We start from the raw sequence: 25,647 nt of genomic DNA on the forward strand, positions 1-25,647 counted from the left end.
CTGCTCTCCCCCTGAAGAAAGTGACCCAAATCCTAACTCGCATTGCTCTCCCCCTGAGGAGAAACCCGAGAATAATAGGGTGTCTCCTCAAAGAAAGTGACATCCATGGAGACAAATCTTTTCCCTGAGACAGGATCATAGCAGCAATAACCCTTTTGAGTTTGTGCATAACCAAGAAAAATGCATTTGGAGGCTTTTGGTTCGAACTTGGAGTGATGGGGTCCGAAAAGCTGAACAAAACAGGTACAACCAAATGTTTTAAGGGGAACAGTGAACAACTCCTCATCTGGGTATAGAAGGGAAAAAGGAGATGACATATCAAGAACCCAGGAAGGTACCCGATTAATAAGATATACCACCGTGAGGATAGCATCACCCCAGAAGCGAATAGGGACATTGGAGGTAAACATAATACTTCTAGCCACCTCCAAGATGTGCCTATTCTTCCTTTCTACAACCCCATTCTGCTGAGGTATATGAGGGCAAGTGCTCTGGTGGATAACCCCATGATTAAGAAGGTAAGATGCCAATGGCTTAGCAAAGTATTCCTTTGCATTATCAAATCTAAGAACTTTGATCTTGGCATCGAACTGGGTTAGGATCATTTGGTGAAAGGTTTGGGTCAGGGCGGGAACCTCATCTCGTGAACGCATAAGATAAACCCAAGAAAACCGAGTATGGTCATCAACAAATAACAAAAAATATATGTACCCACCCATAGAAGGGATGTGATATGGCCCCCAAACATCCGTATGCACAAGATCAAAAGGACGATTACTCCTTTTATTACTCAATGAATAAGAGTTTTTACAATGTTTAGCAAACTCACAGCTTTCACATTGCAACTGGGACAACTCAACAGACTCAAACAAATTAGGAAACAGACTCTTTAAGGACCAAAAAGACAAATGACCCAATCGGTTATGCCAAAGCATAACCAAACTCACACTCTGGGAAACAAGTGACTTCTTATCCACTGACTCTTCCCGGCGAGAACTCTCCCCGAGCAGATAGATCCCATTCGTCTCACGACCAGTCCCAATCACCTTCTTCGTCTTCAGGTCCTGAAAAACACACCGGTCAAGGAAGAAAGTTACTGAGCAGTTCATGTGTTTGGTAATACTACTGACTGAAAGAAGGTTAGTATCAAGCTTAGGAACATGTAAGACAGAAGACAAGGAGATAGTATCCGATAGCTTGATATAACCCTTGCCAGAAATGGGGACAAGAGAGCCATCAGCAATAGATACTTTATCCCTACCAGAAGATAAATGATAAGTGGTAAACAATGAAGGCAAGTTAGTCATATGGTCGGATGCACCTAAATCTATTACCCAACAGGGTTCAGTAGTACCTGGAGCTAAGGCATGGTAGGCTGAGGCTCGAGTACCTGAATGTGCGAAAGCAGATGTGGCAGGGGCTAATGGTGACTGCGGTGGCTGAGCTGAGTTCCCAACTTCCTTTTCCAGCTATATAAAAGCCGCCCGAACTGCAGCTAAGGTCTCTAAGAATGTGCCTCTTGTGCCAGACGAGGATGTTGAATCAGTATTCACGGCCACATGAGCATTACCCTTCTTGCTTCTCAACTTTGCCGGGACCAAATGAGGATGCAGCTTCCAACATGTTTCTTTTGTGTGTTTGGGTTTCTTACAATGCTCACATACCACATAACTGTTGTTCCCAAAACTGCCTTCGGCCTGATTTTTAAACTCCATTTCGATCAAGAACCAGTAGTCTCAAAATTAGGGTTACTACAGTCAAAGAACAACACTTAGACTATCAATCACAACCAAAAATCAGTATAGAACCAATCTGTATTCACGGTATATGTGCATGAAACAGGTATAGCTAATGATCTGAAACCAACTAGCAAGCACAACAGTAACAGTCCGTACAGTTCTCACCCCTTAAGAGAGTTCGAAGACCCCAAAAAAAAATCTGAAAACAACTTGGAAGCAGGTCTGATATGCTTAGCAGAATTAGGGTTTTAATCAGTCCTTAAAGAAAACATTTCAGTTGCACATTCCAATCAGTACCGAACAGATAGACTTGCAGTAGGGTTAATATGAAACCCTAAAAGCTGATCAATGCTGAAAAAAACTTGAGGAGAGCTCCAGGTAAATCGCAAGGTTCCCTAACATTAGGGCTTGCCGCAAGCTTATTAGGGTTTGCCTCAAGATCACTTTCAAACCCTAGAGTAGGAGAAAAGAACCCTAAGGCAGTTCGGCCCAACAGTAGGGTTTGTTGTAAAACCCTAGAGAATAGAAGAGAGAAAACCCTAGAATGGTTCGGCCGCCCTTTCCAGATAGGTCCAGCCTATCCTCTCTGATAGTACTTCTCTTAGAAACTAAAAAACTTACAAGAAAAAGCTGTTCGCTGCCTTCCAAGGTTACCCGAACCCTAGCCTTCTCTGATTCTTCCTAATCACCAACACTGCAACCGTGAAAAGTCTTCAACAGCTGCTAAACCCTCTGGCGATCTCCAAGAATCAGTCCACGAACTCCACTTTCTCAGCTTCCAGCCCTAGGAGATTCTCATGTGGTCGGCTGGACTAAACTCACATGAGAAACCCTAACCTTGCTCTGATACCAAGTAGATGTTCAAGACTACAATCAGTCTTGAACCCTAATAGATTTCCGGTTCGAAAATAGGAGAAAAGGTATAGAGGAGAGAGGATAAAGAGTAGAGAGAGAGTAGTAGAACACAAGAATTGAAAGGAATGACAGAATCTGAATGTTTTGCCGCCACCACTTCTATTTAGTATTTATAGGTTAAGCTAATTACACGGAAAGGACAGATCTGCCCTTAGTATTTACATAAATAGAACAAAATAAAGCTGAAATAAATAACAACTGAAATAACAGATTGACCACCAGCTAACCCTAGGATGACTAGAACACATCTACCCTACGAACACAGTGGGACCATAGCTGTGGGGCCCACATCAGTGTTCTCTACAATATACATCGGATCAGTTCTTCTCAGATCGGATAGGGGGTGGGGTGATCCGAATCCAATCTGATTTCTGATCGGATCATATTATCTGAATCCGAATCCAATCTGATTTCTTCCTTTTTTTGTTGCTGTAATCAGAAATTAATATCAGATTTAGAGGACAGATTCACATCTGAAAGTGTTAAATGCATTCTATTGGCCTTTGAAGCTTACAATTCGCCACATAAAGGGATTTAGAAGGCAAATCTAAACTATTCATATGATAAGGGACATTCTTGGATTAGCCACTTGTAATAGCATCCTAGTCCACATCTGATTCATAATTTCACAGCTAAGACATTATCAGATGTTCTTGAATTTTTTTGGTGAGATAATGTTTCCCTTTTCCCACCTGGTATAACGCTATTAGGACAAGGTTTGTCACATGGCAAGATAGTGACCCAAAGAAACATGTAGACCCAATTTGAGTTGGCACTCAGCTACCAAATGTAAAAGAAACATATATAAACATGATAATAAGCTTGTTTGGCCTTAAAAATGTAAAATTTAAAACAAATACCATTTAATTTCTTAATTATTAGAGACAAGAAAATAGCCTTGGCTTGGTTAATATGGTTCTATTTAAGGGTCAGCCTAGGTTAATCCAACAGGGTTGAAAAGTATGTTAAGCAATTAACTATAATGTAATAACTTGTGGCATAAGAAAACAACCTCTAATGTTTCACGGTAATGCACAAGGACTATGTGCTCTTGTTTCCTGAACAAAAAGAAAATCAAAGTTTCAATAATATAGAAAATTCCATAACATGCCAAATGGTAAATATTGTTGTTTACATGAGCCAAAAATCATATAGACATGGGTAGTTACAACTTCCATGTGTATCATAACAAACATGAACTGTAACATACTTATCAAGAAGCCAGTAACACCTACGGACAAAATTGGGATTATCCTGGCCATGTGCATAATACACATGAATCCTTTCTTCATCACCAACCTGTGGCATGAAATCAAAAAATCAATCAAAGGCAATTCCAGGTAAACGAAGCTTTTTATCAGGAGTAGATATTCAAGGAAGCATTGTTTTAAAAGGCTTAAACCTTGAGGCGTGAGGCAAACACCTTGAGGTGAGGTGCACAAATTTTGCCTCTCAAGGATTAGGCCTCACAACTTTGGTTTGAGGCTTAAGCCTTTGTCAGAATGAGGCGTAAGCCTCAAGCCACAAGGTGTGAGGCGTAAAAAGGCGTAAGCCTCAACTTTCACCATTATTTAGTGATTTCATTTAAAAAAAAATCATATTTTTATGCATTTTTTATGGTTCAAAATATATAGAAAAAGCACTTCAATAATTATGGGCCAAATAAAAACGAGTAAAAATGAAAAGCCAATAGGGAAAGTCAAATTCTATTAGTTTCTCTTAGTATTTTAGCCTAAGAGAGTTCAATGCAAAAAAGGGCCAATCAAGTTAATAGTTTCTCACAGATAAATCAAGTAGGTATTTTTCTTAATATTCTAATTTAACATCCCAAGTTTGTTGTTTTTATCATTTCTTTTCCTAATGATTTATTTTTCTTTTTATTGATTTTTTTTGTTTTTGCATAGATCAAATCAATTACAATAATTACAATTTGGTTCTTTTCTTCCCAACTATTGGATGACCATAAATCTAATGTCCATTATATAGATGATTCTTCATATGAATAATTTCATAAGATTGCATTTTGAAACATAAAATGTAAAATGATTATAACAGTTTGATGATTAATTATTATTTTATTTAATGTTTAAAAGTTAAAACTTATTGCTTATAAACTTCTACTTTAAGGACATTTGTACCTTCCACCATTCTGACTTGGTGTATTACATCTTTTTTTATCATTTATAAACTTTAATTAGTATTTTTTTCGTAATTTTTTAGGCTTGCGCCTCACCTTTTTGGGTCATTGCGCCTCAACTAAGCCTTTAGCCTTTTAAAATCTTGCAAGGAAGTTTCAGAGCCAAAGAACAAAATAACCATAACAAAGGAAAAAAAACTTAGTTCTTGATTTCCCATAGTGTACAAGAAATAAAATCATTTTCTAATGAGAATGTAAGTTAGGGTATACCCAACCAAGCCTTGTACCAACTATATGGGGTCAGCTACATGATTCCTGTTTCATCATTCCACACTCTATTCAGTGACATATCCATCTCAAATTATAGGCTCTCAAAATCATTTCTCTGCACATAACCAAACCATAATCTACTTTCCCACATTTTGTCACCCATTGGGCCTACTTCTAGATTCTTAAAAATATATTTGTCTCTTTGTTAGACAGTTTATGTATGCCCTTAGCTTCAATCTAATTTGATGTACTTTTGTTATTTAGTGGAAATAAATAAAGTGCATGTTTGATTCATGTTGTTTGGTTTAATTCTGTGTAAAACCCTAAAACTGGACATTTGTAGAGACTCATGTTAGTTTTAAATGTTCACAGCCGTTGGATAAGTCTGGGGAGATTTATCCTGCCAAGGCTGATGCTGGTGTGCCACCAAGTGTTGGGATGGCCTGTCTCAGCCATCAGGGTAAGACCCGAGGCACATGCATTATGGGATTACTTGAATCCTTGAACCGGACCAGATTTCCAGTCTTGCCCTGGACCTTGGAGATAGATAGGCAAAACTGGAAAGTTACACCTGACCCCTAGACTCGATTATGACACTTCACTAGGTGCTGGATCAGGCTGCCTTTGATATGCCAATCAGTGAGATCCTTAGTGGGGATCAAAACCTGGGTATGTTGGGGCAGTTTGAGAATTCATCTGAGTGGGTGGTCATAGTGACAGAATCAGCCACTTTGTCGGACAAAGGGTAATGATCGGGAATGCACTCTCTCTGATGGAAACCAAACTGCCGGCAGTTGATTTCGATCGTTGGAATTTTGTTTTGCAAAATTAATATATTTACATATATATGTACGGTTTCAAAATGTTTGCAAATGGTTTTAATTCCTGGGATCCATGTGAGAAGAGAGTGCGACACTGTTCCTTGCAGCCGAGGGAGAGGTCCTCTCTTGTCGGGCAGTGCTTGATCATTAAGGGCTGAGAGGTTAAGTGTAAGACCATTTAGGATAATACCTGATGGGCTAATCTTGCACCTGCCCACAGTCCCTGGGTTTTTATAAGATGGCTTGGCCTAGGGACCACTTAATGTAAGTGTTGGGCCCATAGGGTCCATACGATGGACTCAAGGGGTTCATTGAGTTTTTCAGTGAATTCGGCTGGGCCTTGTATTAAAGGCTAGGCCGAACCCATGTGGCTGGTGTGTAGATCAATGCTTGGGTCCCACGCCATACAAAGAAGCCCAACTGGGCAGCAGATTGGAAGCTAATTAAACACTGAACACTTAATGGGCCAAAAGCCCATTTCGAGGTGGGCTGATATGATCACCCATCCAGGGGGCGAATTTTAGATTGAAGTTAGTAAAAGGATTGGGCTCTTAGCTCTATCCACTCTTAGAGACCAAATTCAAATCAGATTTGAATCTGGTAACCTCCTGATAAGATCAGGAGTAAGCTAACTCTATCTGGGAAAGGGATTAAGATCATCCCCTATCCAAATACTGATTTGGATTGGGATAACTCCTAAGGAGGAGATTTCTTAATCAAGAAGAAAGGAGGAGATTTTGAACCAACTAAGAGGGAGAAATATCAGATTTCGAACAAAAGCAAGATCGCAAGAAGGGTTCCTGCGATTTGAGATTAGATCTCATACTCTCCAGAAAAGAAAAACAGTTCAGCCTTTTTCGTTTCTGGAGATCTCCTCCTGCTGCCGCCATCTGCAATATTGCAAGATTCGATCTTTGCAGAAAAGAAAGTCAAGAAACCAGTTCTTGACATCAGTCTTGCAAGAAAGACTGAAAGAATTCAGTGTTTAGTACATCCAGGGGATTCTTGTGAAGGATCCAGTGTGTAGGACGCACCCTGCTGGTTCTGTTCCATCCACAGCTGTGTCATCTTCAGCAGGGACAGATCTTGGAGCATTCTTTGGGCGTGAACACCAACTTTGGGAGATACTGCTTCTCCGGATCAGGTATAATCCTCCCATTTATCTTTTGGTACAGATCTGGTTTGATTAGGGTTCAAGTAGATCCTTGAATATTGTATTCTAAATTTAGGGAATATGATTCCCAGTTGGGAGAAGGTAGGAAATTTTTGAAATTCGCCCACCCATTCCGCAACCTTTATGGCGTCCATTAGATGGATCCTACCATTCTTTCACTCTTATTCTATCATTTCTGGTTTTCCACCCACCCATCTCATTCACATTTCTGCTACATTCAGCTTTTGGGCATGCCATTTCTTGATTGCCCAACACTCTGATCCATACAAAATTGGTGGCCTTATAACTTCTTTATAAAACTTTCCAGTTTCCCCATAACCTGAATGTTAGGGATGGCAATTTTCCCCATTTCCTGTTGGGTACCCAACATCCCTGACCCGATAGGGTTGGGGATGGAGATTGCCTTGGCAGGGACGGGGATGGAGAGTGAATTCCCCACCCCGCCCTGTGTAGAGAGGATGAGGGGTAACTTTGTAATTTTACTTTCTTTTATTTGGCTCTTTTGTATATGTCTTTGTACATTACTGTACATATTTTATTCTTATAAGGACAGAACTGTCCATTATCACATTAATATATACACACGCATCCATTTTCGTGTGACTCTCTTGTCTCTTCTCTTCTTCGACTGAACTGACAATGGTATCAGAAGAGGTTGCTCATTGATCTTATTCTTGCTTCTTTGTCACTTTTTGTGGGCAGTAATCCCATCTCTCTACTGAGATCTACTGCACCCTTCAACTGGTGGAGTGTATAGGGCTGTTTTTTATCAACCCTACCTGCTGTACAGACAGAGTTTGATCTCTGCAAGAGAGATTTCATTAGATCTCTCTTGGGAGATCTCAGATCAGGGCCAAACTTCATATCTGGTGTCACCTAGACCAGATCTATCTGCTGTACAAATCTCTCTTGATTTGGTGAAGTTTTAAAGGGGTTTTGATCCTCTTCCTTGGGTGGCTGCTACTTACAGTTTCCTTTTTTGGACTGTTAATTTTTCGACTAAGGTTTCAGATTTCGTTTACTTACTCTAAGGGTCTCAGTGATTTCCGGTGATTATTATCTCCTCCTTAAGGTATTCCTCTTGACTTATGGTGATTGTTACCAACTTTTCTATAGTCTTTCTTTGGCTTCTTGACTGAATATGGGATCTGAAAGGGGTGGCATCATACCTGTGAAATTCGATGGAACAAACTAGGCTCTTTGGAAATTCCATTTCCAATTTTTTGTTGAAGGGAAGGGTATGTGTGGCTATCTGGATGGTACCACAACCATTCCTGATGCTACAGATGCTAAAGGGATGAAACAGTGGAAAACAGTAATGCCCAAATAGTTTCCTAGATATTAAGTTCAATCACTGTCAATGTAGCTATTCCTATGAGGGGCCTGAAAACTGCTAAGGAGATGTATGACTACCTTGAGAAGGTGTATCAACAATCAAATGTGTCCAAACAATATCATATTGAAATGGGCATATTCTCATACACCCAGGGGAGAGAAGAATACAGGAATATTATGCTGGTTTTGTTAATCTATGGACAGGATATGAACTTGTTCATCTTGGGGTATCTTAGACCCGACTATGAGTTGATAAGATCCAACACACTCAGCAAGGAAAATGTGCTTGACTTGGACACCATATTGGGTGAACTATTAAGGGAGGAGACTAGACTATACACACAGTCCTCCCTTGACAGCAAGAAAGAATATGGACATGATACAGTTTTGTACCTACTGCAAGGAGTTCGAACATGTGGCCTCTCACTATAAGAAAAGGAATTTTTGTACCTACTGCAAACAACAGGGTCACATTATTACTGAATGCCCCACCCGACCTCCCAAGAAGGGTCAATACAAGGCACTTCAAACAGTTACAAAGTCTTCATCTGATATTACTATCTCCTCTAACTCAGACTCAAAGGGGGAGCCTTCCAGTACTCTCACTGAGGATAAGATACGACAGCTTGTGTCCTCAGCTATTTCATCTGCCTTCTCTGCTATCTGCTTATTTGGTAAATCTTCTACCACTTGCTCCTCTCCTAGCCATATGTGGATTATAGATTCTGGAGCCTCAAATCATATGACTGGGGCCTCCTTTGGTCAAACTCCTAAACCCTACTCTTCTAATGACTAGATTATTACTGGTAGTGGTGAGTCGTTAAAAATTGTTGGTTGTGATGATTTATATCTTTCTACCTCTCAATCATCTTCTTTTCATCTCCCAAAAACCTTCTTTATTCCTCAATTAACTACCAACCTTATTTATGTCGGCCAACTTGTTGATGATGGTAATTTGGTTCTATTTTCTCGTGATAATTGTGTTATACAGGATCAACGCACTGGGGAGGTGAAGGGCAAGGGGAGTAGGCTTGGGAGGTTGTTTGCTCTTGAATTCGAGAAGAGACCTTCGTCCTAAACTTCTTGTTCTCTTTCTACTACTACTGATGTTTTATATTCTTGTTGTAATAATGTGTGGCATTTATGGCATAGATGTTTAGGCCACACACATGCTAAGAACTTTGGATCATTCAATTTCTTCTGGTTGTTTACCTACTGTTAATTCCGCTTCTAAGAATATTGATAAGTCTTGCATAACTTGTGGTCTTAGTAAAAGTCATATTTTACCATTTCCATCTTCATCTGTGCATGCTATTGTTCCTTTCCAAGTAACATATAGTGATGTTTGGTTGTCTCCTATTATATCTAGACTTGGATACAAATACTTTGTTTTATTTATTGATGATTGCATTAGATATACCTGGATTTATTTCCTTCGGAAGAAATCAGAAGTACTTCCCACCTTTCAGAACTTTCACACCATGAAATGACCCAACATAATGTCACCATTCGTATTCTGCATTCTGACTCAGGAGGAGAATATTTTGATGGGGAAAATGGAGAATTTTAGACCTATTTAAAGAAACATGGTATTCTATCCCAAAGATCTTGTCCGGGAACTCCTCAACAAAATGGAGTTTGTATTCTACTATGTTAGGGTTCGTTTGGACTAGTTAAAGTAGTTTTTTTCTTTCTTTTATGTACTATAACTTAAGTAGGGGCATAAGGGTCCTTTCCCTTTTAATTATGGTCGCCCTATATATATTATATAAGCTGGCGCCACCAGCCAGTGTATTGATGTATTTTTATGATTTATTAAAGTATTTATAGTGTTTCCGAGCGTATCTATGCATATCTTAGTTTTTCTCCAATACGCATGCGTATCCAAGGCGTATCCCAATACGTCTCTTAAAATTGCCTTTCCAATACACTTGGTGTTTCCGATACTTTGAACCTTGACTGAAACATAATGAGAAATAGGATAAGATGTATAACTACGTTTACCTTTTCCCAATGCAATAAGAAGATCAAGGTCCGAAGGAGGAGGTGCAACCATAGGATCTGTCAACGAGGACTAAACTAGAGGAGGGGCCGGTGCTCTTCTGTAAGTATACACTTGTTTGACTGGTGGCCTCTCAGTAGTAACCTGCACTAGAGAGGGAGGGGATGGAACAGGAACCACGGGAAGGGGGTCCTCAACTGGAACAGGAAGTGGAACCACAAGAGCAGGAGAAGGAACCTCAGTACTCGAGAAAAATGGGACTAACTCAAAGAAAGTGACATCCGAACACACAAAGGACCGATTAGGGTTAGGGTTATAGCACTTGTACCCTTTTTAGGTTCTGGAGTATCCAAGGAAGATGCATTTAGTAGCACATGCATTTAACTTGTCTAAATCAGGCCCTAAATTATGAACAAAACAAACACACCCAAAGACTCTAGGGGTAAGAAGAAACGGAGACAGAGTGGGAAACAAGACTGAGAAAGGGGATTGACTTCCAAGGATGGACATGGGCATCCAGTTGATGAGGAAACATGATGTCAGGACAGCATCACTCCAAAAAATCTTTGGGACATTCATATTAAGCATAATGGGCCGAGCAGTTTCAAATAAGTGTTAGTTTTTCAGTTCAGCGACATCATTCTGTTGTGGGGTATAGGAACAAGAAGTTTAATGAATTATCCCATGGTGCTCTAAGTATTGTTAAAATGGTGTTGAGGTGTACTCTTTTGCATTGTCGAAGCGGAGAATTTTAATATGAACTCCAAATTGGGTACGCATTTCAGCATAAATTTTTTGAAAAATAGAGAACAATTGACTTCGATCTTTCATAAGATAGAGCCATGTCATCCTTGAAAAGTCATCAACAAAAATTACAAAATACTTTACTCATTGTATGACACCACTTTATTTGGACCCCAAACATCTGAATGAACTAAAGAACAAGGACTCAAGACACGACTATCAACTCTTGGACTAAAAGAGACTCTATGGTGTTTCCCAAGCTGACGCGACTCACAATCCAATGATGGAAGATGACTCAAGGACGGAACCAGCAACTTCAGAGCCTTGAGAGATGGATGACCAAGTCTGCAGTGCCACTGGAGAGGAGTAAGGGATGACTGAAAGGCTATTGGTAAGCCACCACCATCAAGGTAATACAATCCACGTGCCTCATGCCCTCCATCAATCTTCATCCCCGTCTTGAGATCCTAAAACACACAAGAAGAGGGATAAAAGGTTATAGAACAATTAAGTGACTTGGTTAATCTACTAACAGACATAAGGTTAAAAGAGAACTTGGGTACATATAAAGCAGAGGATAAAGATAAGGAGGTAAAGATCAACATCACCAACACCACAAATGGGAGAGGTAGAACCATTAGCAAGGGTAACTATTTGGGATGTAGAAGATTGAGAAAGTGAAGAAAACATATTTGGAGTCCCAAACATATGATCCGAGGCTCCAGAGTCAATGATCTAGTGTGAGGGTTTGGAAGCCAAGCAAGCCATACCTAAATGGGCAAGAGTAGTTGTATTCTGCTGAAAGGATGTCTAAATGAAATTCTCATATACCTCACATGGTACACTCACCATCTCCTTCCCATAAGCACCAGTAGATGTGGAGGGGGTCTAATCAATCTATTGGTTTTCACTAACTGTACCACTGCTACTAGTCACAGCATGGTTAGCCCAAGTGTTGGGTGGACCATGTAAATCATAACAAAAATTAACAGTATCTCCCTCTAATCCATAGTATGTGCATTTTCTAGTTCCATTACTTCTTCCTCTACCACGACCTCCCCCTGACTCTCGACCTCCACTGCGGCCACTAGAACGATTAAACGTAAGACCACCTCGGTTTCCTGGAAACCCACGGTCACCACTTCCACCACCTCTATTTCCATGACCTCCCCCTCTAGTCACCATAAAATCAGATCTATCTGGGAGAGAAGAAGACTCTGTAGAATCAATAGATATCTCCGAAGACGGGCAAACACTTCTTCAAGAGAGGGGAGAGCAGACCCCCCCAGTATTTGTGCTCGAACAGGTTCATATTCAGCCTTCAGACCCACTAGAAACCTTGTCACATAAAGTTGCTCTCGCTGTTGTTGCTGAATATGAACATCTAGTGTCAGAGAATGATATACATTAAGCTCATTACGGATATTTCTCATGCTTGCATAGTATTCCTCCAAGCTTTGGTTACCCTGCTTCAGATTAAAGTACTCTTTGTAAAGCTGATATACCTTGGTGGTATCATCTTAGTCGGAATAAAATTTCTTAGCATGGTCCCAAATTTCCTTAGTTGTATCCAAGAACATAAAATTCACACTGATTTTAGGTTCCATGCTGAAGAAAACTGAAGAGAGGAGAGCTTGAGAGTTCAGCAATGAGGGTCTGAGAATGAGAGTTTCGAACCTACCTTCTCTCAGCACCCTAACATTCTTTTATTAAGATATATTTGAATAATTACAAGGAGGCCCTTAGGTGGGCAAGAATTTACAAAGAACTTAATATAGACAGGATGAGCCCAGAATAAGGCCCATTACAGAAAAGAAACATAAATAACAAGAAAGAATAAATAACCTATATCATGCTGAAGTTTTGCCTTGTGAATGCCTTTAGTGAGAAAATCTGCCAACTGTCCTTCAGATGTGATGAAAGGAAGACACACTTCACCCGAAGAGATCCTTTCCCTAATGAAGTGTCGATCAACTTCAATATGCTTGGTTCTATCATGTTGCACTGGGTTGTGAGCAATGTTGATGGCAGCCTGATTATCACAGTACAACATCATTGGCTTGTCATATTCAACTCCAAGTTCTTCCATCAATGATTTTAGCCATAATAATTCAGAAACTCCATGTGCCATGGCCCTGTATTCTGCTTCAACAGAGGGCCGAGCAACAACCGATTGTTTCTTGCTTCTCCAAGAAACAACATTACTAGCCACCAAGCTGCAATACCCAGAAGTAGATCTTCTATCATCAATGTTTTCGGCCCAATCAGCATCGGTGTAGGCTTCAAGTTTCATATGACCATGCTTGGAAAACGGAATACCTTTTCCTAGGGAGCCCTTCAAATAACATAGGATTCTCTCTGCTGCTGCCATATGAGTGTCTCGGGGAGCATGCATGAATTGGCTAATGCAACTGACTGCATATGCAATATCTGGCCGAGTCATGCATAGATACAAAAGTTTCCCAAGAAATCTCTGAAAGATTCCTTTGTCTTCTAACAATGTCCCTTCTGAGGCTGAGAGTTTATGACTCATATCAATAGGAGTAGCAACTGGTCTAGCACCCATCTTTCCAGTCTCGGAGAGCAAGTCAAGAACATACTTCCTTTGGGAGATAAGAATCTCATCCTTGGATCGAGCCACTTCTATACCAAGAAAGTATCTCAAGTCCCCCAAATCTTTAATCTCAAACTCTGTATGGAGAAAAGATTTTAAATCATGAATTCCTAAAACATCATTACCAGTCACTACAATATCATCTACATACACAATGAGGTATACTGCCAGAGGTCCACTCCTCTTCACAAAAAGAGTATGATCGGACTGTGTCTGCACATAACCAAAGTTAACAAGTGTTGTTCTAAATCTCTCAAACCATGCTCTAGGGAACTGTTTTAGTCCATAAAGAGATTTCTTCAGCCTGCATACCTTCCCTTTCATATCAGTTCCATACATCCCTGGAGGAAGAGACATATAAACCTCCTCATGTAATTCACCATTCAGAAATGCATTCTTCACATCCAATTGATCAAGGGGCCAGTCAAAGTGAGCAGCTAAAGATAGAAGAACCCTCACAGATGTCATCTTGGCAACAAGTGCAAAGGTCTCTAAATAATCAATCCCATATGTCTGTGTATAGCCTTTTGCAACCAGCCTGGCCTTGTACCTTTCAATAGTGCCATCAGCTTGGTATTTGATAGTAAAGACCCACTTGCAACCGACTAGATCCTTCCCTTCAGGCAAATCCACCACTTCCCATGTGTCATTCTTGTATAGGGCATCGATTTCAGATCTCATAACATCCCTCCACTCTGGAATCTTAAGAGCTTCTGACACAGACCTGGGAATAGGATGAGAAGCAACAGAAGATAAATAGGCAAAGTATGGAGGTGAAAGCAAACTGTAAGAAAGGTGCTTGGAAATGCAGTGTGCAGTGCACTTCCGTTTTCCTTTCCTAACAGCAATGGGAATATCAAGGTCAGGGGAGGATGAATCCAAAGATGCTGAAACAGTACCTGTTGTCTCTTCTGTGATTGGAAGTGTATGAGGCCCATGTGTTGTAGGAGAAACAACCTGCACATTTCTGGATCTTTGCCTTTGGTACACCTTGGGATTGAGGATAGGACGAGGAGGTAGAGTACTGGGACAAGGAGAAAGGAACGATTGATCCACCCTTGATGCATTGGAAGGAGAAGCAGACACATCAAGAGACTCAACAGGGACAGGAAGAGGAAGGGCAAACACCTGTGACAAATCCTCCCCCTGTGGACAATGTCCTTCTGGAGAGGAACCATAAAAGGGGGAAAGCTCATCAAATGTGACATCCATTGAGACATACAGATTGCCAGACTTTGGATCAAAACAACAATAACCCTTCTGTGTGGGGGAATAACCAAGGAAGATACACTTTTGAGCTTTGGGTTCAAATTTATGCCTTTGGACACTTGGAACATGTACATAACAGGTGCAGCCAAAGACACGAATAGGAACAGGAAAAAGGTCCTTGTCTGGATGAAGAAAATTGAAGGGAGACTTAAACCCCAAAACCCTGGATGGCATACGGTTTATAAGATAGGTAGCAGTAAGAACAGCATCACCCCAAAACCTGGTAGGAACATGCGAGGCAAATAAGATGCTTCTTGCAACTTCAACAATATGCCTATTTTTCCTCTCAGCAACCCCATTCTGTTCTGGGGTCCTAGCACATGAGCTTTGATGAATAACCCCCATGTCAGAGAGATAGCAGGATAGGTTTTTCTCAAAGTATTCTTTTGCATTGTCAGATCTGAAGATTTTAATCCTGGTACCAAATTGGGTTAAAACAAATTCATGGAATCGTCTTACAAGTCTTGGAACTTCATCACGGGATTTCATCAGGAATATCCAAGTGAACCGAGAAAAATCATCAATAAACAGGATAAAATATTTATAGCCACCCATGGAAGGTAAGTGGTAAGGCCCCCACACATCAGAGTGCACAATATTAAAAGGAAAAGAAGATCTTTTATTACTCAAAGGATAATTGTTTCTACAATGCTTTGACAATTCACAAGACTCACAATGAAGACTAGACAAACTAATTCCCTTAAACAGTTCAGGGAAAAGATGACTCAAGGCAGAAAAAGACAGATGACCAAAACGACGATGACACAACATAATCCGACTAACAGACTCTGAAGAAACAGATCCAAGAGCAGCATTCCCAAGATGATCAGTGCATTGTTTCGAGGTATCAAGCAGGTATATTCCGTTCGCCTCATGGCCACTCCCAATCACCTTCTGAGACTCCAGATCCTGAAAAACACAGTAGGAAGGAAAGAAGGTTACACAACAATTTAATGACTTGGTTAAACTGCTTACAGACAACAAATTTGTATTTAGTTTAGGTACATGAAGGGCAGAAGGTAGGAACAAGGAATCCGTAGCCTTGTTGGTTCCCTTACCAGAGATAGGGGCAAGTGAACCATCAGCTAAAGTGATTTTATCACGTCCAGGGAGCAAGTCATATGAAACAAATAGGGTAGAAAGATTGGTCATATGGTCAGAAGCACCTGAGTCAATAATCCAAGGGATCTTGAGATTACCTGAAGTGGTAGCATGATTGGCAAAAGTCCTTATACCTAAATGAGCAAATGCTGAAGCAGTAGAAGAATTGCCTGAAGGGTTGGAAGAAGAGGTCACATCACTCAGCTGACTGATCATCTTCCCAAACTTTTCATATTCTGCTCTCATGGCTGCCAACTGTGCAGAAGCAGACATTTCTTCACTATCTAGCCCGGCAGCTACATTTGCACTTCCTGATCTTTTACTATCATACTTTTTTCTGAAACCGACTGGAAACAAGATTAGGATGTAGTTTCCAGCACTTATCTTTGGTGTGCTTTGACTTCTTGCAGTACTCACATATTTCTTTCTTTCCTATGCCACCAGAAGTTCCAGCATTCCCTTTGGGTTTAATCCCCATATTGGCAAAGTGATCATTCATATCAGCCCCTTGAACCTGAACAGCCCTTCTGCTCTCTTCACTACTCACCAATGCATAGGCTTGTGACAAAGAGACACACTCCTTGGAAAGAATATTCTGTTTTGTGATGTCATATTCTGGGTTTAGTCCAGTTAAGAACTCAAATACCCTGTTCCTTTCAACCAATTTTCTGTAGGTCTCTACATCATTGGTGATGTCCCAAGGTACAGCTTCTATTAGGTCAATCTCTTGCCATAAGGACTTCAGGGTTGAGAAATATACAGCAAGAGGTTTCTCCCCTTGTCTTAAATTCTTTACATCACTTCTCAATTTATATGCCCGGGCCACATTGAGCTTTTATGAATAGGTTTCCGCAACACTGTCCCAAATTTCATTTGCTGAATTCATCCATAGGTAGTGTTGGCTGATTTGCGGCTGCATTGAGTTCACAAGCCACTCAATGATAGTGTAATTTTCTTGCATCCACTTCTCGTAGGATGGATCATCTTCTGGGGGAGCCTTCTTACTCCCGGAAATGAATCCCCACTTTCCTCTACTACAAACATGAATCTTTACTGATTGTTAATCCATCAGCTAAAGAGTAAGCTGGTCTCTTAACCCAACTCATCCTGATTTCCATCTCCCGCACCAGCCACCTGAATTTCCTCTTCTCATTTCTGTATTTCCATAAACCGTAGTCGTCTTTAATCAGCCACCCTATCACCACCTCCAAGTCCCCTTCAATTATGAGTTTCCTGACATTCATCTCCTTGGCTTTCTGAACTCCTTCCATAACTGCCAAGATCTCAGCTCATCTCAGCTCTAAGGGAATCCCCCCACACCAATTGGGCCTAAGAACAAGGCATAAATGACCCCGTTCTCATCCCTAAAAACACCTCCAATCCCTAATTGTCCCGGCTTCCCCCTACAACTCCCATCAAAATTTAACTTTAAGAAGCCAGCAGGTGGGGGAGTCCAGGACACCCTTATTATTGGTTTGACCTGAGTGCAGTTTGCAATCTCACCCCACTTTCTCAACATGTCTTCCACTGTGTAATCTATAAATAGTTCTAGTGATTTCAGCCACTGTACTACCCTTATGTGGATCACAGCCCTCAATTCTTTTTTTTTTTATGAATACAGCCCTCAATTCTTCAGCCCCTCTCTCATTTTCTAAGAAGATCCTAGTATTTCTTTCTTCCCATAATGTCCAGCATACTGCAGCCCTCAGACCTCTCCACATAGTCCTTCCCCTTTTCATGTGCCACCTGAAAAAGGAAGGGGAAAATAGGCTCTGCAAGTTTGATGGAGGGTTCCACCTACACCCAAAGAGAGAAAAAGCCCACTCCCAGATTGACTTTGCAAATTGGCAAGACACCAGTAAGTGAAAACCAGTCTCCCCGTCTGCTTTGCAAAGAACACACCAATGAGGTGACAAACAAGTATTGGGTCTCTTCTTTTTGAGCAAATCCTCAGTGTTGAATCTTTCCAAATAGGCTTCCCAACAAAAACTACTAGCCCTAGGAGGAATCGATCTGCATCAAACCTCGCTAACCGGGAAAGGGGAGGTTGCAGGACTGGTGGACTGGCAAAGGACTTTGAAGAAGGAAGCGCAAGAAAAAGAGCCCGTGGGGGTAGGGGTCCAAATTCTAGAGTCCACCTTAGAAGGGTCCAAGAAAACATTATCAAGAAGTTCAAAGAGGCTTGAAATACTATCAAGGTCTGAATCCCTCACAGCCCTCCTCAAACCTAGGTTCCACCCAAACCCCGAACTGGAAGAAGAAGGGGTGATGAAAGAAGAAACTGGCTCATTTTTAAATTCAGAAAGAGCAAACAAAGAAGGAAACTATTCCTTAAGAGGAACATTCCCCACCCAAATATGTTCCCAGAATTTTATGGAATTACCTGAATTCAAATCATACCTGACATGAGGGGAGAAGACTGGAAGCAAATCATGAATGGCTTTCCAAGGTGAAGTGCTTGTGGTCCTTGCTCTGATTCCAGCATCCCATCCATCTTGCTCCAACCCATGTATGCTTGCCACTATTCTAGCCCATAGCTTCTCCTGCTCCAGAGGGAACCTCCACAACCATTTCCCTAGAAGGGCCGAATTCCTTATCCCAATGTTCCCAAGCCCCAAACCCCCATAGTTTTTACTTCTAGTCACCACCTTCCAGCTAACCCTATGATCCCTCTTCTCCTCTCCCGGCTCCCAAAGGAAATCTCATCAATCTCTCCAATAGAATTGTTGCTTTGCTACCCCTTGTTTTGCTAAGGCGTCAGCTAGCCCATTTGCACTCCTTCTAACCCACTTTAAGTCAGCATTAAATCGTTTTCTACCCTTTCAACTTCCCTGAAAATATGTTTGAGAGTCCAAGGAATATGTCTCTTACAAGTAGCCCATGTAATAACTACTCTTGAATCCCCTTCCTCCTCCACCTGTCTAAAGCCCAGTTGCTTTGTCAATCGGAGCCCATGTAGTAATGCCAACAATTCAGCCTTCACAAAGTTTGTATTGTCAATTGGCCCTGAATATCCTGCTCTCCAAATTTCTTATTGTTTTGTCTATCATCATCTTCTTCTTTTCTTTTTCTTTTTAGTTAGAAAAATGATCTAGCATAAGAGTACTAGCAATCTCTCTCCACCCCTCCTCTAGTCAAGTTATCTGTCACATAGTAGGTTGTCATCCAAACCAGCAGAATGAAACATTGATATGGACGCGTTTATCGGGAGGAAATACCACCGCCAGCAGCAACAGTGATCCAGTGTTCTCATCCTATCCAATTCGGCAGCAACAGTATTCTTATCAATTCGGCAGATTATTATCTTATCTTATTAGTTTAGTAGATTAGATTGCCTTATCTTATTAGATTAGAATTAAGAGAGACTTATCTTATCAAGATAGAATAGATTTCCTTATCCTATTAGATTAGAATTAAAAGAAGCTTAGCTTATCTTATCTTATCAGTCTTATCTTATCAAGATAGAGTCTCCCTAATCAGCAAGGAGTTTCCCTAAGAGCAGGACTCTTACCTCTTGTAATCTCCTATTTAATGAGCTGCTATTATTCAATAAAGGCATCGAATATTCAGTCAAGAAGAGAGTAAGGAGAGTTGGTGATCTCTTGAACAAATCACCATCAAGGTGCCAAGATAGGTACCTCAAGAAAAGGAAGGGACAAGGGGAAACAAGAGGGTTTTCCCGTGGACCGACCCATGACGAGATCCTATTCCCGGGCCCTTAACAATTTGGTATCAGAGCAAGGCGTCATGGGTGATCTGGAGCAGCTGCCGTCCAGGGTCCACGAACTAGAGCACCGGCTCGTTGAGTCCAGCTCGGAAGTACGGGAAATCAAGGACGAAGTCAGGGAGTTACAGCGTCTGATGGAGTTATTCCTTTCTAGCAAGGAGAGTAACACAGAAGAAGCGGCAGCCACTAGCAGCCGCCGACCGGATTTGTCAGAGTCATCCGGTGAGCAACAAATCGTCACCCAGGGGGCCGCGGTCATTCCCAAGTACAGCAGGTTGGAATTTCCGTCGTACAACGGCACCGGAGATCCCTTGGGTTGGCTGTACCGATGCGAGCAGTTTTTTCGCAATCAACGGACGGACGACCGAGACAAGGTAAGCCTAGCCGCTTTTCACCTGACGGAGGAAGCACAACTCTGGTTCTATCGATTGGAACAAGAAGAACCCGGGCTCAGTTGAACCTAGTTCAAATCCTACTGCCTTCTTAGGTTTGGGCCCCCACTAACAAGCAACCCCTTAGGCGAGCTGATCAAACTTAAACAAACTAGAACGGTGGCAGAATATCAACGCCAGTTTCAGACCCTCCTCGCCAGGGCATCATTAGTGCGACCGGATCAACAGGTAGGCATGTTCACCGCAAGGTTAGCAAAACCCCTGAGGGTGGACGTGGAAATGCAGAATCCCCCAAACCTGGTTACGGCCATGAACCTAGCCCGCGCGTTTGAACGCAAACTGCAACTCAGTCGCAGGACCTTCAATATGGGACGACCGTCGTCATCATGGGTACCCCCGAAATCATCTGTAGCGACTCCTTCTGCAATGAGCCGAGAATAGAAGTCTCATACGAGCTACATTCCTAGATCGACAGTGAGTGTAGGGAGCAGCGTAGTGGCTCCCCCCATTAAGCGTTTGACTAGAGCCAAGATGGCAGAACGCCAAGCGCAGGGCCAATGTTTCAACTACGACGATCTCTACTCGGCATGACATCGGTGCAAGAGGCTTTTCTGCCTCCTAGTGGATGAGCAAGAGGAGGACGAAGAAGAACCCTCAGTGTTCGAGCCGGAGATCTCTCTCCACGCAATCACCGGGATAAAAACCACTCAGACCATGCAGTTGCAGGCACGAATAGCAGGAAGACCGGTGCCCATACTCGTTGATTCAGGAAGCACACACAACTTCATAAGTGAGCAAGCTGCCCTTCAGTTAAAACTTCCAATGAAATTCAGGCCACGACTACAGGTAGCCGTCGCAAACGGTGAGAGGGTTCACAGTCCGGGAATCTGTAAGGACGTCCAGATACAGGTCGAATCTGAACTATTTTTTGTTGATTTATTCGTACTTTCCTTGGATGGATTCGATATTGTTCTTGGGGTTAAATGGTTGATCACCCTAGGCCCAATTTTATGGGATTTCAGCGCCCTAACAATGACATTCCACTTGAATGGAAAGCAAGTCTCTTGGCAGGGTAGCCGGGTAAAAGCGAGAAAACCACAGGTTCTTGCACTCCAGGGAGAAACGATGCATACGGCAGCCATGGAAAGACTCCTCGCCGAATTTTCAGATGTGTTCAAGGAACCCAAGGGACTCCCTCCTCCCCGAGCATGCGATCATCGAATCCCTCTGGTGACGGGTTCAGAACCAGTCACCGTCCGGCCTTACCGCTACCCGCATCTACAGAAGGACGAAATAGAAAAGCAATGTGCTGAAATGCTGAAACAGGGGATCATACGTAATAGCCGCTCCCCCTTCTCTTCACCAGTCCTGTTGGTAGCAAAACAGGATGGAACTTGGAGGTTCTGTGTCGACTACAGAGAGCTCAATAGCCGGACGATCAAGGATAAGTTTCCCATTCCCGTTGTGGACGAGCTGTTGGACGAACTGCATGGTGCCCAGTACTTCTCCAAGCTAGACCTCAGGTCCAGGTATTTCCAGGTCCGAATGGCTCCCGGAGACGTTGAGAAAACTGCCTTTCGAACTCACCACGGCCACTTTGAATTTTTAGTCATGCCGTTCGGTCTCACAAACGCCCCATCCACATTCCAATCTCTGATGAATGAGGTATTTCAGTCCCATCTGCGCAAATTTGTTTTGGTGTTCTTTGACGACATTTTAGTTTACAGTAAATCATGGGTAGAACATATGCACCATCTGCGGACCGTTTTCAAGCTCCTGCGCCAACACAAACTCTTCCTTAAACGATCCAAGTGCTCCTTTGGGGAGCGACAGGTTCTTTATTTGGGTCACGTCATCCACGGGCAGGGTGTGACGGTAGACAGTTCCAAAATTCAAGCTATCAAGGATAAGTTTCCCATTCCCGTTGTGGACGAGCTGTTGGACAAACTGCATGGTGCCTAGTACTTCTCCAAGCTAGACCTCAGGTCCAGGTATTTCCAGGTCTGAATGGCTCCCGGGGACGTTGAGAAAACTACCTTTCGAACTCACCACGACCACTTTGAATTTTTAGTCATGTCGTTCGGTCTCACAAAAGCCCCATCCACATTCCAGTCTCTGATGAATGAGGTATTTCAGTCCCATCTGCGCAAATTTGTTTTGGTGTTCTTTGACGACATTTTAGTTTACAGTAAATCATGGGTAGAACATATGCACCATCTGTGGACCGTTTTCGAGCTCCTGCGCCAACACAAACTCTTCCCTTAAACGATCCAAGTGCTCCTTTGGGGAGCGACAGGTTCTTTATTTGGGTCACGTCATCCACGGGCAGGGTGTGACGGTAGATAGTTCCAAAATTCAAGCTATCAAGGAATGGCCCAAGCCTCAATCCGCCAAGGCTTTACGCGGGTTCCTAGGTTTAACAGGTTACTACCGCAAATTTGTGCAGAATTATGGTCTGTCGGCTGCCCCGTTAACCAACCTACTAAAGAAAAATTCCTTCCGTTGGGACGACGCAGCCGATACAGCTTTTGCGAATTTAAGAGATGTCCTGTCCTCCACCCCAGTTCTGCAATTACCGAACTTCGCTCTCGAGTTTACAGTCGAGTGTGATACATCCGGAATGGGTATCGGGGCCGTACTACAGCAGCAAGGGCACCCGATTGCCTTCTTCAGCCGCAAACTGGCCGACCGCCATTTAAAACTACCAGCCTATGAGCGCGAACTAATCGGGCTAGCTAGAGCCGTCCAACACTGGAGACCGTACTTGTGGGGGCGGTCATTCGTCGTCAAAACCGATCACTACAGCCTCAAGTACTTGTTGGAGCAACGACTCACCACTCCTCCTCAGCAGCATTGGGTTAGCAAACTTCTTGGCTTCGATTTTCGGGTGGATTACAAGGTGGGATCCTTGAATCGCGCCGCTGATGCTCTGTCTAGACGCGATGAGGACACTATGCTTCTGTGCGGAATTTCCCAACCCCGGATCACTCTATTAGACGACATCAGGAAGGCAATACCGCAATCACCAGACTGGTCGCTCCTTGTACAAAAAATTCAGTCTCGGGCCGCCGACTCCAATTGGTCCCTTCATGACGGGTTGGTACTGTATAAGGGTCAAGTACATCTCCCACCAGACTCCTCTTTGATTCCCTCCATCATCTCCGGTATTCATAACTCCACCCACGAAGGCATTCAGAAACGCTGCATCGCGTCCGGGCTGATTTCCATTGGCAAGGTATGAAGGCTTCTATTCGGGACTTTGTCCAAAATTGCTCCACATGCCAACAGCATAAATGGGAAAACCTGCACCCGGCTGGCCTCCTTCAGCCCCTTTCGATCCCAACACAAATCTGGGCCGACATCTCCATGGACTTCATCGAGGGACTACCCAAGGTAGGCGGCAAATCAGTTCTGTTCGTGGTGGTGAATCACTTCTCTAAATATGCCCACTTCATTCCTCTATCGCACTCGTACAACGCCATTTCAGTTGCCCACGCCTTCTTTACACATGTTTTCCGCTTACATGGGTTACCGGAATCCATTGTCAGCGACAGAGACCCGGTTTTCACTAGTGCCTTCTGGAAGGAACTGTTTCGGCTCCATGGCACCACCTTAGCTTTTTCCTCCGCGTATCATCCTCAGTTCGATGGTCAAACGGAGGTGGTCAACCGCACGATCGAGATGTATCTTCGTTGTTTTGTGGGTGACCAACCGCGACGGTGGGTGGATTGGCTTCCTTGGGTCAAGTACTGTTACAACACTGCCTATCATTCTTCCCTCGACATGACCCCTTTTCGTGTCGTCTATGGCCGAGACCCTCCCCGCTTGTTATCCTATGAACCCATTCTACTCGTTTGGAGGAGATTGATCGTTCCTTACAAGAGCGCGATGCCCTTCTAGCTGACATATACCTTCGCTTACAGCAGGCCCAGCTCCGCATGAAGCATACCTATGACCAGCACCATCAAGAATTGTCGTTCGAACCGAGCCAGTTTGTTTGGTTGAAGCTTCAGCCCTACCAGCAACGCTCCTTGCGCCACAGGGCTGCCCCTAAATTCTATGGCCCCTTCAGGGTTTTGCGGCGGATCGGCACAATTGCATACCAGCTGGAATTGTCGGAGAGCAGTCAGATTCATGATGCTTTTCACATCTCCTTGCTAAAACCATTTACGGATGCTCCCCCGGAACAAGTTGCCTCCCTGCCACCCTTGAAAGAGGGCAAACTCATTCCCCAACCTAGGACTCTTGTTCGCTCCCGTATCAATCGAGGTATTCTTGAAGTTCTGGTAGAATGGGACAGTCTACCGTCAACCGAAGCCACCTGGATCCCCTTGACCGAGTTCCAAGCCACATATCCTGAGTTCGAGCTTGAGGACAAGCTCTTAGTCCAGGAGGGGAGTAATGATATGGACGCGTTTATCGGGAGGAAATACCACCGCCGGCAGCAACAGTGATCCGGTGTTCTCATCCTATCCAATTCGGCAGCAACAGTATTCTTATCAATTCGGCAGATTATTATCTTTTCTTATTAGTTTAGTAGATTAGATTGCCTTATCTTATTAAATTAGAATTAAGAGAGACTTATCTTATCAAGATAGAATAGATTGTCTTATCCTATTAGATTAGAATTAAGAGAGGCTTAGCTTATCTTATCTTATCAGTCTTATCTTATCAAGATAGAGTCTCCCTAAGAGCAGGACTCTTACCTCTTGTAATCTCCTATTTAAGGAGCTGCTATTATTCAATAAAGGCATTGAATATTCAGTCAAGAAGAGAGTAAGGAGAGTTGGTGATCTCTTGAACAAATCACCATCAAAGCGCCAAGATAGGTACCTCAAGAAAAGGAAGGGACAAGGGGAAATAAGAGGGTTTTCCCGTGGACCAACCCGTGACGAGATCCTATTCCCGGGCCCTTAACAAACATCCATGCTAATTCTTTCAATTTTAGTTCATGACATGATTAACACTCTTCTTTTATTGGTCTATGATTAATGTTCTTTGTTCGTTCTCGTTTGGAGTTGTAGATATTCATTTCCCCTTTTGAGATTATTCTACATTGCAAGAAAGTCATTCACATGTGAGAATCTATTTGTCATTGACCTACGAAAAGGTGTAAAAATTCATTCTGCTATGATAAGGTTGTAGCAAATGGAGTACCGCGATCCTAAAAAGATATATGTTGTTGTAGAGGAGATGGGCCGAATGGCCCATAGACTGTCATTTCATGTTATGTTATGTTTCTCTTTGTTATGGGCCTTATTCTGGGCCCATACTCTGTAATGTTCTATTTTTTGTATTTTTCTGCCCACTCAAGGGCCTCTCTGTAATTTATCAAAGATTAACACCTTAATAAAATGTTTAGAGTGTTAGAGTGAGGTTAAGTTCGAAACTCTCACTCTCTAACACT

At 42.5% G+C, this 25,647-nt stretch overlaps 1 protein-coding gene across 3 annotated transcripts in view; it reads right to left on the reverse strand.

Annotated features, from left to right (window-relative positions):
• The window catches only part of LOC104605104 (calmodulin-binding transcription activator 5-like), an 84,711-nt gene that overhangs the window by 44,652 nt on the left and 14,412 nt on the right, over positions 1–25,647 (reverse strand). For 2 of the 3 annotated variants that reach the window (XM_010269720.3, XM_010269721.3), the window contains exons 6-7: positions 3,865–3,953; positions 3,667–3,712 (exon numbers count right to left, since the gene is read on the reverse strand). The exons of the other annotated variant lie outside the window; for it this stretch is intronic. In XM_010269720.3, the coding sequence (XP_010268022.1) occupies positions 3,667–3,712; positions 3,865–3,953 (135 nt within the window). The remainder of the gene's footprint in view (positions 1–3,666; positions 3,713–3,864; positions 3,954–25,647) is intronic. 3 annotated transcript variants of the gene reach the window in all.

This window comes from Nelumbo nucifera, chromosome 4, assembly GCF_055504915.1.
Source record: "Nelumbo nucifera cultivar China Antique chromosome 4, China Antique-T2T, whole genome shotgun sequence".
In the NCBI taxonomy this organism is placed as follows: Eukaryota; Viridiplantae; Streptophyta; class Magnoliopsida; order Proteales; family Nelumbonaceae; genus Nelumbo; species Nelumbo nucifera.